The sequence below is a fragment of the Pelmatolapia mariae genome, linkage group LG5 (assembly GCF_036321145.2).
Source record: "Pelmatolapia mariae isolate MD_Pm_ZW linkage group LG5, Pm_UMD_F_2, whole genome shotgun sequence".
In the NCBI taxonomy this organism is placed as follows: domain Eukaryota; kingdom Metazoa; phylum Chordata; class Actinopteri; order Cichliformes; family Cichlidae; genus Pelmatolapia; species Pelmatolapia mariae.
The window spans coordinates 32,506,618-32,518,298 of record NC_086231.1 but is presented as its reverse complement, the minus strand read 5'-3'; the positions used below and the strand labels follow the sequence as shown (position 1 = coordinate 32,518,298).

Genomic DNA, 11,681 nt, shown 5'->3' with positions numbered 1-11,681 from the left:
TAGATTTAATGGAAAAGATAACGGAATGTATGGATAATAAGAAGTACGCACTTGGAGTTTTCTTAGATCTAAAGAAGGCATTTGATACTGTTAATCGTGAAATTCTAATAAAAAAATGGAAAGGTACGGGTTTAGGGGAGTGGTTTTGGACTGGTTAAAAAGCTATGTAGGGAATAGGCAACAATATGTACAAATAAATGAATATAAATCTAATTTGATGGATATAGCTTGTGGAGTACCTCAAGGTTCAGTACTGGGTCCAAAAATGTTTATTATGTGCATAAATGATATCTGCAGAGTATCGCAGATTTTAAAGTTTGTAATATTTGCAGATGACACAAATATACTGTGTTCAGGTGTGGAATTGCCACAGGTTTTGGAGATGATCACACAGGAATTAACAATATTAAAGAAGTGGTTTGATACAAATAAATAATCATTGAATCTAGATAAAACCAGATTTATGTTATTTGGAAACCAAAAGAAAAACATCAAAGTAGAAATATGTGTTGACAATGTATGTTTAGAAAGAGTAAATGAAATAAAATTTCTTGGTGTGATCATTGACCACAAGCTCTGTTGGAAGCCACACATTACTTATGGTCGGGGGAAACTGGCACGGGGCATTGCCGTCCTGAGGAAAGCAAAGCATATGTTGGATCAGAAAGCACTGCACATATTATACTGTGCTTTACTACTGCCATATAATAATAATCAAAGTGTTTTTATTGAGTTTTCAAAAAGCATATCATTCATACAGAAAAACTCGAACTCATGTCCTACAACACAATGTAAGACAAAACTATACCCAGACAGGACCAAAAAAAAAAAAAAAAAAAAAGAGGGGGGGGGGGGGGGGGGGGGGTAAAAAGTGCCAGTTATGGAGTAGACGGAAACTCATTTTCAAAATAGGAAATGAAAGGCTGCCAGACCGTAAAGAATTTCTTGGTGTTGCCCTGTATAGTAAATCTGAGATGCTCTAATTTGAGGTGTGCCATCACCTCTTCCACCCAGCGTTTATGGGATGGCGGTGTTGCCTTTATCCAATTAAATAGAATCAGTCTCCTAGCCAACAATGAGGTGAATGCTATTGCCTTCCTCTGAGAGGCTGTTAGTTGAGTTTCCCTCGGTGCCACCCCAAAGATGGCTGTCAGAGGCATTGGTTCCACATCTTTATTATAAATGAATGAGAATGTTCTAAAGATGTTATGGAGTTAAATCAGGGCCATAATGTTTGTTTAGTTAAAAAAAAAATTGAAATCGAAAATATGTAAACTGAAAGCAAAAGTCACATTTTAAGAGTTTACTTTGAAAAAGAAAGAGTTGGATTTAAAATTTTCAGATTCAGATCTTTTAAATTAATGTACAAAAAAAAATTCTTCAGGTTCGGATTTTTCTCTCAGCTTCAATTTTTTTCTTTTCACTTTCAAAAAAAAATTCTTCAGGTTCGGATTTTTCTCTCAGCTTCAATTTTTTTTTTCACTTTCAGATCTCTATTTTTCAGTTACAGACTTTTGGCCCTGTTTTGGCGTGGTGGGCGTGGCTACACAGAGAGGGGCGGGGAATCATGAGTGACAGCAGACCGCTGCAGGCTCAAGATGGTCCATTTTTCATGTTGCCTTCAGGAAACCTGGGAATGAACATAATTTATCAAACGCCTCCTGCACTGTATTATTTGATAATGTTTAGAAAACATGTCATGCATAACTGCTAAAACTCAGTTACTAAAGCTCTTTCAAGCAGTAATGTGTACAAATTACGCCGTAACTGATCAATTATGAGACGTTTTCCCAGCCACTACGTGAGAAGTGGTCATTTCCCATGCTCTCAAAGTAGCGCGCATTGTATCGGGTGGGGGCTGCTGTTAACTTGTCCCTCAGTGAACGATGGCGTCGTCTTCCAACAACACTGCTGGCGCGAACAATCAGGTGAGTGTTCAAGTTTGGAACAATTACACTGCAGTCTGTGAATACTACGAATTTAAGAAGTGGCTATTGTTACTGTTAATTTTTTTTTTCTGTTTTTTTATTTTATAACGTTTTTTGCTGAAATGCTAGCTCAACAGAAACGCCTCGCTATCATTTTCAGCTGAAACTTACTTCGAAAGGTAAAGTAATATTAACAATTTGATCCTTCCCCAAAAATATGGAAAACATTTTAAAAGACTCCATAACTAATCGGGCTTAGGATGCAGTCTTCTTTCTCAAACCATGGTATCGGGGGAGTTTTAACGAGTACTTTAGAAAATCTGGTATCGAGGCCGATACCGGTATCGGTGCATCCCTATGTTTAACATATTTCATAATTTCTGTTATGTTCTACCTATTATTTTTTTTATATATGTGTTTTTTAGAATGTGAACTACAATTCTACAGTGGAAGCCGCTGCACAGAATCTTATTACTGTGCTCACTCAGAATCTTTCTCAGGGACAGCACCAGGCAGCACAGGGAGCAAGGCAGGAACAGGGACCTCCCTCTGTAGATCAAGAGATGGCAAGGTTTTAAATTAAATATGAAAAAAAATTATTTAAAAAGTTTTTAACCTTTTTGGTGTGTTATAACTGTGCTGTCATTTTCATGTATTTTTCTAATTCCGTTCAGATCTTTCCCTGGTTTCTTTGGAAAAAAAAGTTTTCTTGGAAAACGAAAGATGCATAATCCAAGGATCCCTGTGACACCACCTTTTAAAGCATGGAAGCCTTTCAGTTTCTATGTATACTTGCTGAACTGTAATGCAGTAACAACACCTACCTCCTCTGAGGAATTCAGCTTGCACAGGCAGGACTGGGTAAAAGACATCTCACAATGTCCAGGGACATGAACCATTAAGAGGTTAAAGGAATAAATATATAGATTTTCAGACTTATATGTCTCTGTAAAGATCATCAAGTCTGCAGGCATCACAATATTGATCTTGTTCTGCAGTTATTTGGACTTCTTCAAAGTGAATATCCTAAAATGCAGGGTCTGACTGGAGGATGGTTGCTCTACAAGGCTACAGGTAGGGGTAACAAATGTTTATTACATGATAGTCACATAATTTGCACCTATGTGAACTAGATCTGGGCTCTACTTTTTTCAGGTGGTCAGGGTAAAAGGAAACTGACACTGGTCCCTCCTGATTCTGAAGGTTACACAGGGACCCTAATACGCAGTATGACAGGAAATGGGAAAAACTTGCTGTATATAGTACCTTTACAGCAAGAATTTGACCTTACTCCGTTACCTCCTGATGCAGTTGAATTTAAAAATATGCCCAAAGCACAATGTCAAACATGCAAAGTAAGTCTGCCATTGCATATTTTGGCTCTTCATGTGCAGGAGTGCACAGAGTCTGGGTCTTCAGCTGAAGACACAGAGGTACATACATCTTAGAACAATATATGCATTTATTTTAATGAAATTGCATTGCATTGAAATGTCAATAAAAAAATTGACCCACTTGTTTTTTATCTTAATCAGCAATGTTATATGTCTATTAATTATGATAGGCATGTCAAACCGAGGTCCAAATAGTGTCCGTGCAGCCTTCTGAAGAGCACACCGACACAGAGGAATTGGATGAAGAAGTAATATCTTAATAGAAATGAGTATAGACCATTAACATAACTACAATGGAACTCTATTCAATATTTTAACTCTCATTTCTGTTTTAGAAACTTCAGTGTCCTATCTGTAACTTGAAATTTGCACCTTATTTCCTTGAAATCCATGCAAGCACATGCGGAGAAAGGTAGTTCAAAAAGCATGGCTTTTAAAATATCATATAGGATATAACATCTTGAGAATTTCCCATTTAAACAACAACTTTTTCTTTATTTTTATTAGAAGCAAAAATGTAATAGACGTGGATGAAATTGAGGAGAACATAGTAGAAGAGGACCATATGAAAAGGTAAAAAACATCACACACACAGATGACTATTAATACTCTGAACTGAATAAAGAGTGTTTATTCTTTCATTTATTGATTTTTTTAGTGTCGACGATGTGTTGGATGCGATTTGTCAAAGAGTTGATGTGGAGAAGCAGTTCAGCATCCTTATTTCAAGAACAAACATTCTGGAGAGAGGCCTTCTGCAGTGGCAACGTCAAAAAAAAAATTCACCCACTGCCATGTTGAAGGTGTCCTTCTTTGGGGAAGCAGGAATCGACACTGGTGCCCTTCGAAAAGAATTTCTCACAGGTGAACTTAAAGAGATCAATTACTTTTCCATTCGTATTATTTATGTTGAAGAAATGACTAATCCCTAAATTTTATACTTCTGTAATATACATTTTATCTTCTAAGTGAACTCTGCTCCAGTTGTGTTGTAAATATGACTATATTTCTCCTTTACTAAACTATACATCAATCATGTTTATAATTTGGGATGGACTGATATGAAAGTTCTTGGCCAAAACCAAAAATGAGAAAACCAAGGTCGAAAACCAAAACACCGGTAACACAAGGAAAATAGTCTTTTTTTTTAACCATAGCATGGCTGTGATGTGACTATGTTGTGTTATGAGCTTACTGGTTTGGTGTTGATAAAAGGTGTCAATATTATTGTCTCAAGTACACCTTTCTGTATACTATGATTTATTTTTTGAATCATCCATCCATCCATCCATTTTCTTGGCCGCTTATCCCTTGTGGGGTCGCGGGGAGTGCTGGTGCCTATCTCCAGCAGTCACAGGGCGAGAGGTGGGGTACAACCTGGATGGGTCGCCAGTCCATCGCAGGGCATCTTTTTTGAATCAGTATTTTCATTTTGAATGGAATTTTTACATATCTGGAACAGATGTATGATGTTGCTTCAGTACATCTGTCATGTTAAGCCTTCAAAATCAGTGAGACACATTATGATATATATATCAGTATTGCCTCAAATGAAAAAAATACTGTGATATGAAAGAAATCTTATTTCACCCAGCTCTAAATGAATGTTTTACATCGGATAATTCATAACTTTCTTCTCTCAATAGAAATGGTCGCCGGAATCGAGACTCGTTTCTTTGAAGGACCACCACACCAAAAAAGTCCACGCTATTCCCTTACTGACTTTGACAGTGGACTCTTCAGGCATGTTTATTTTAAAGAAAGGGAAAACTGTCATGTTTTATACTATAAGCAATACACTCATGCTGTTTGTATAAATAGGACTGTTGGTGAGATTCTGGCCGTCAGTTTGGCACAAGGAGGTCCTGCCCCTACATTTTTCAGCCAGTGGGCTTACAGTTACCTCTGCAACGGGCAGATCAACCCAACACAGCTGGATAAAAATACAGTGGCAGATTCACAGTTGCGGTTACTGATTGACCAGGTGCTGTATAACTAGTAAAAATATTGCCTTAGTACACATTGCAGCTATATAATTTCATCTGTTAAATTACTTTTAGGTGGAATCTTCAACTGAGCAGTCACTTCAGGGCCTTACTGATGAGATTTTAAACTGTGGATTCACTGGAGCCATCTCGGTTCAAAACAAGGAACCGATTGTCCGGTATGCTGTGACATGTTTTCGTTTTTCTATATGAATGTGAGAAAAATAGCATCTGAAGATGTTGTTTAATCTCTTTTTGGTACCCACAGAGCCATTACACTCCATGCTGTGCTTAGATTGCAGCCAATGTTGGAACAACTCAAGGAGGGTTTGCAGCTGTATGGCCTCCACCTGCTGATTAAGCAATACCCAGAAATCTGCCAGCCTCTCTTCGTCCTTGGGGGAGATGTGAAAGTGAGTACAAACGTATTTTCAGTTTTACATGTATGTATTACATACATTTACACATTTTGTTACATTACAGACACAAATATGAATCTATTTTATTTCAACTCTAAATGAAACACCTACACAAAGTGGTGTACATTAGAGAAGTGGAACAAAAATCATACATTATGCCAAATATTTATTACAAATAAATAACTGAAAACTCTGGTGTTTGTAATTATTCAGCCCCCTTTGGTCTCAGTGTAGTCAGTTGCCCATAGACATTTCCTGATGATTGCTAAACATACAGTAAAGCCAGGGCAACAATAGAAAAACAAAACATTTCCATGTGTTAGAATGGCCCAGTCAATGTCCAGATGTAAATCCAATCCAGAATCTGTGGCAAGATCTGAAAACTGCTGTTCACAAACGCTGTCCATCTAATCTGACTGAGCTGGAGCTGTTTGGCAAAGAAGAATGAGCAAGAATGTCAGTCTGTAAATGTGCAAAGCTGGTAGAAAAATACCCTAAAAGACTGGGAGCTGTAATTGCAGCAAAAGGTGTTTCTAAAAAGTATTGACTGAGGGGGCTGAATAATTACACACACCACACTTTTCAGTTATTTATTTGTAAAAAAATGTTTGGAATCATGGATGAATTTTGTTACAATTCTCAATTGTTTACCACTTTTTATTGGTCTTTTATGTTGAATTCCAATAAAATATATTTATGTTTGTGGCTATAATGTGACAAACTGTGGAAAAGTTCTAGGGCCTGAATACTGCAGCCCTGAAGTAATCAAGCCGTTGGGTTGCTTTGCTTTCTAATATCATCATAGGTTAATGCCGAGTTTGTCATGGCGTCCATTCACCCTCAGCTGAGTGAGAAGGGAACCTCCAAGCATCAGGTTGAGCTGGACCTGGTTAACTTCATTCAGGACTTGCTTTATGAGTCAGAAGGTAAATGGTTATTTTTGTCTAGTTTATAGTTGTCACATTCCAAAATTATATTCTAAGGTTTTTGTGACAAAAGTTACACTTGTATCGAATTCAAATATTTAGATATTTTTTTTGTCCAAAAGGCCAGGGTTCTTCAAAACGTCTTAAAATTCACTCTTATCCTAACAGAAGGTCAAGAACATGTAGCTGACGAAGATGGCCCAAGATCTATCACACCTGCCAGGTTTCTGCAATGGATCACCGGTCAAGGCCATGTTCCTCTCCTCCCCTCAGAAAAGAAGGACTTTGCTGTGGTGGTAAAATTTAATCACAATTGTGAAGCTGACTTTGGAAATCACAGCATCTGCTATCCTGTTGTGTCATCCTGTGCTAAGACCATTGTCCTGCCTGTGAAACATATGAAGTCCTATAGTCAATTCAGAATGGTTCTGCTGGAGGCTTTTCATCTTGGCCAGGAATTTAACAATGTGTAAAGCATAGCATTGTCTATCAATAGTTTTGAGGTGTAACTCAAAATGCTGCTCCTTCCATTTAATGTTCAGGAAGCACATTTCAAAGTTGGAGATTGACAGCCAGAGTTCTTTAATGAGTGGCATAAAAATTTCCTGGCAGGTTCATTTGTATGTGTATATCAAATCAAATAAAAGTCTGAGCTATTCATGAACCTTCTCTGGGTTGAAAATTCAAAATAAAAATGTTGCCGCCTAGGAACGGTGAGTTAGTACAAAGTTAAGTACATCCAAATAAATGTCTCGGCCATGTGACTGAGAGGGCCTTGTTACATTGACAGTGTCTCTTAGTCTTGCCATGTCCTCCTCAGATAGAGGACATTCAACAGATGGAAGAATTACTCCAGGATTGCTCCCATCCAGCTCACCAATAGAGTTGACATCCAAGTACGCATCCTCGATTTCCTGTGATGATTTAAAAAAAAAAAAAAGATATTTCAAATTACAATTCAAAAACAGTGTTGGGAAATTCAAGACAAACAGTCAGCTCCATAAATATTGGAACATGGGAATTCTACTTTTGGCTCTATATGCCACGCAATGGATTTGAAATGGAACTAACACGATTGGCTATAACTGCAGAGGTATTTGAACTGTTTTCATATGTGCCTTCCACTTAAGGGACCAAAAGTAATGGAACAATTGGCTTCTCTGATGTTCCATGGCCAGGGATGTGATATTCTTGTATTTAGTGAAGCAACTCCTGACAAAAACAGCAGGATAAATTTTGAAGTGTTTTGGGCAATATATCTGCTCATATTCAGCCAAATGCTTCGAAACTCATGAGGCAGCACTAAAGGATTCTGCAGAAAAAAAACAAATAGTTAAAAGAAGTGGAATGTTATGCAGTGGCCACGTCAATCACTTGACCTGAATCTGACGGAGCAGTGTTTCATTGCTGAAGACAAAATTGAAGGGCAAATGCCTCAATAATAGCTGGAAGTGAAGACAGTTGCAGTAGAGGCCTGACAGAGCATCAGCAGGTATGAAGCCCAACATCTGCTGAAGTCTCTGCGATCCAGTTTCAGTTATGATTAATGTTCTGTCTCATTACTTTTGGTAACTTAACAAGTGGGGGGTACACATGCAGACTGTTGTAACTCCTACAACTTTTAACTGATTTGGATGCAAATACCCTCAACTTAAAGCTGATAGTCTGCAGTGACAGCACACCGTGTTTTTTTCAACATCTCCAAGTGCACTTTTTGAAACTTGATTAAAGAGGGATTGTATAATTTATGTTTGTTTTAGTACCTCCACTGTGTCTGGAGTATCAACTGGATTCTGGTGGAGTCCCAGTGTCCACAGTTGTTGTGGGGACAGATTCCTCTCTGTCTTTAGAGGGTGGTTATCCCAACCCTGTCTAAAGACATCCAGATCCCTCTGCAGACGTGGAAGAAATGTATGTTGGGCACAAAACATGTGGACACCATCAGTTGGATCCAGAAGGCCTTCATCCTCGAGGTTGTGAAGGGTTTCATAGTGCACGCTTGAAACAGCCATCCACACATCTCGCCACAAGTGCTCTATTCTGTTCAACATCAAAATATGGCAACGTTTTCAGAATTTTACCCAGAAATTCACTGAATTGAAAAATATATAAGAACATTTTTCTTATTTCCATGGGACATTTATACAAATACTACACATACCTTTGGTTGTGAACACTCTTGCCTGACAGAAAGCTTCCTCTTCCACAGCCCCGGATGGTGAACATGCATCTTGCTATTCCAACATTTTCCACTCCTTGATCCCCTCGAACTCTGAAACAAAATTAAACATCGACAGTACAATTTGTTTTAAATCTAAAAAAAACATGTCACTCTTAAAATTTATTGCAGCCTTTGTGTTTTTAATATAGTTTTACTTTAGACTGGTTATTTGAAGTTTATTGTTTTGGTCATTCAACAGTGTGCAGCTCTGTATAAGCACACCTTTCAAGAATTCTAAATGTTTGAACCATTTAAACAACTGTATGGGGATGTATAAACAACTGATCATATAGGCTACAGTTTACATATTGCATGTCAAAATAATTACACTGCTAATCAAGGGGGGGGGGGGGGAATCATATTTACACATTTGCACAATCATTGTGAAAATTAATTTTGTGTAGATTTTACCTCAATGGAAAGCCATACTTTTGTACAGCCTCCAAGAAGAAAGCAAGTGCAGTTGATGCTCTGTTGTTGGCAGCAGCACCCAGGTACATGATCTAGAGATGTAAATATCATTAAGTGGAAACTTGGTCAAGTCGAGTTACTATAATTAAAGATAGAAACATGTTTATCAGGTATTGTAGCTTGGTACATTTATTTTATATTTTTAAGTACAAGAAAAAAAGCAGGCTACATAATTCCCAAGGTAGCAAGCTGCCATGAGATGTAGCAGTACTTGTAATCAACTATTCACCCAAATGCAAAGGGTAAAAAAAAAAATCCTTTTAGCAACTTGAAGAATTAGTTTACCAAGCATTTATAGTCACCAAATACTGACAAACATAAACAGATTAGGAACATTTTGTTCTACAGAAGGATCTCTATATTACAGTATATGGTAAGTTTTATGGTAGACCAAAACACAAGTATTTCACTTTTCAATTAACATCTCATTCAGCTCAATTTTGAAAGTGAAAAATCACCTTTCTTGAGTACCCATCTATCCCTCCGAATATCACCAGGCCAAATCTGTAAAAAGAACAAAAAACAACAACTAGGGCATTAACAGGTATAAAACATAATTCAGTATTTAGCAGTATTGTCAGACTTCATCCTACCTTATTAGTTTATGGTTTGTGTCTATATGCATCAAGTAAAGAGGACCTTGCACTGAATATGTCCTTCGGACCACAAATCCCAGCCTTGTCATTCTTGAGAAAATACCAGCAGAGTCCACACGGTGCATCGACGAGTACACTCTCTTCCACTGTACATGGTGGCCCATGGCTTGAAGCATCCCTTTCATCATCCTGTATCCAACATGAGGTCTTCTTGTCTTTATAGATCTTACTAAATTGTCCAGCTCTTCATCACTTGTTGTACTGTAGCACTGCTTTATGGAAATGCCATATTCATGCAAACGACGTTTCACTGTCCTCACAGATATTCCAAGAAGTTTTGCAATTTGGGTGATTGATAAGAACATTTCTGTCAGTATCTGGAGCTGTACAGGCGATACATTGTAATTTGGACGTCCCAGCTTTCCTTCTGACACTGACATCTGAGAGGGGGTTTGTTCATTGACGTCCTCCATACTGAGCACAGTTGACAGCTCTATCAGAGCATTTATAATACTTTGAGGGATCTCAACCTAATCGGACAAAGATCTTAAAAGGACCATCTCATGGTCGATAACAAACTGCAAATAGTCCACATCGAGGGGTTGTCTGTGCATGACCTGGGAAACTTTATGCAGTAGTCGTTGAAGCATCTCTCTTTTTAGCTGCTCCTAAATTAAATACAAAGAATTTTACGTTACTTCACTAACTTTGTTGTTCTCCAAGCTTACAGATCAACTAGGACCTAAGTTTCAGCCGAAAATGATAGCGAGGCGTTTCTGTTGAGCTAGCATTTCAGCAAAAAACGTTATAAAATAAAAAAACAGAAAAAAAAATTAACCGTAACAATAGCCACTTCTTAAATTCGTAGTATTCACAGACTGCAGTGTAATTGTTCCAAACTTGAACACTCACCTGATTGTTCGCGCCAGCAGTGTTGTTGGAAGACGACGCCATCGTTCACTGAGGGACAAGTTAACAGCAGCCCCCACCCGATACAATGCGCGCTACTTTGAGAGCATGGGAAATGACCACTTCTCACGTAGTGGCTGGGAAAACGTCTCATAATTGATCAGTTACGGCGTAATTTGTACACATTACTGCTTGAAAGAGCTTTAGTAACTGAGTTTTAGCAGTTATGCATGACATGTTTTCTAAACATTATCAAATAATACAGTGCAGGAGGCGTTTGATAAATTATGTTCATTCCCAGGTTTCCTGAAGGCAACATGAAAAATGGACCATCTTGAGCCTGCCGCGATCTGCTGTCACTCATGATTCCCCGCCCCTCTCTGTGTAGCCACGCCCACCACGCCAAAACAGGGCCAAAAGTCTGTAACTGAAAAATAGAGATCTGAAAGTGAAAAAAAAAAATTGAAGCTGAGAGAAAAATCCGAACCTGAAGAATTTTTTTTTGAAAGTGAAAAGAAAAAAATTGAAGCTGAGAGAAAAATCCGAACCTGAAGAATTTTTTTTTGTACATTAATTTAAAAGATCTGAATCTGAAAATTTTAAATCCAACTCTTTCTTTTTCAAAGTAAACTCTAAAAATGTGACTTTTGCTTTCAGTTTACATATTTTCGATTTCAAATTTTTTTTTAACTAAACAAACATTATGGCCCTGATTTAACTCCTTCAGTGGTTTATAAGGAAGTGAACATTCGCAGGATTTGTGTAGTGTTTTAATGGCGAGAGAGAGCAAACCACAGATCATTCTATTGAGAGATATGGAGCCAGTGAGGCA

At 37.8% G+C, this 11,681-nt stretch overlaps 2 protein-coding genes across 3 annotated transcripts; one reads left to right on the top strand and one right to left on the bottom strand.

The window, feature by feature from the left end:
* Window positions 1–2,945: 2,945 nt before the first annotated feature.
* On the top strand, window positions 2,946–7,132 carry LOC134627253 (uncharacterized). Of its 2 annotated transcripts, none has more exons than XM_063473210.1 (12): window positions 2,946–3,002; window positions 3,084–3,361; window positions 3,493–3,570; window positions 3,658–3,734; window positions 3,830–3,895; window positions 3,981–4,186; window positions 4,969–5,065; window positions 5,144–5,306; window positions 5,383–5,486; window positions 5,603–5,720; window positions 6,532–6,652; window positions 6,821–7,132. In XM_063473210.1, the coding sequence occupies exons 1-12, from the start codon at window positions 2,960–2,962 to the stop codon at window positions 7,123–7,125; spliced, it is 1,656 nt and encodes a 551-aa protein (XP_063329280.1). In that variant the 5' UTR covers window positions 2,946–2,959; the 3' UTR covers window positions 7,126–7,132. The 2 variants fall into 2 exon arrangements, with proteins under 2 accessions (XP_063329280.1, XP_063329279.1); XM_063473209.1 differs by having other exon boundaries at window positions 5,576–5,720.
* A 224-nt stretch (window positions 7,133–7,356) lies between these two features.
* Window positions 7,357–11,085, bottom strand: LOC134627254 (uncharacterized). Its single transcript, XM_063473211.1, has 7 exons — window positions 10,853–11,085; window positions 9,938–10,608; window positions 9,803–9,848; window positions 9,285–9,376; window positions 8,814–8,924; window positions 8,416–8,692; window positions 7,357–7,566 (listed from the first exon to the last, which is right to left on the bottom strand). Exons 2-7 carry the CDS (start codon window positions 10,411–10,413, stop codon window positions 7,357–7,359), a joined length of 1,212 nt encoding a protein of 403 aa, XP_063329281.1. The 5' UTR covers window positions 10,414–10,608; window positions 10,853–11,085.
* Between the last annotated feature and the right edge of the window lie 596 nt (window positions 11,086–11,681).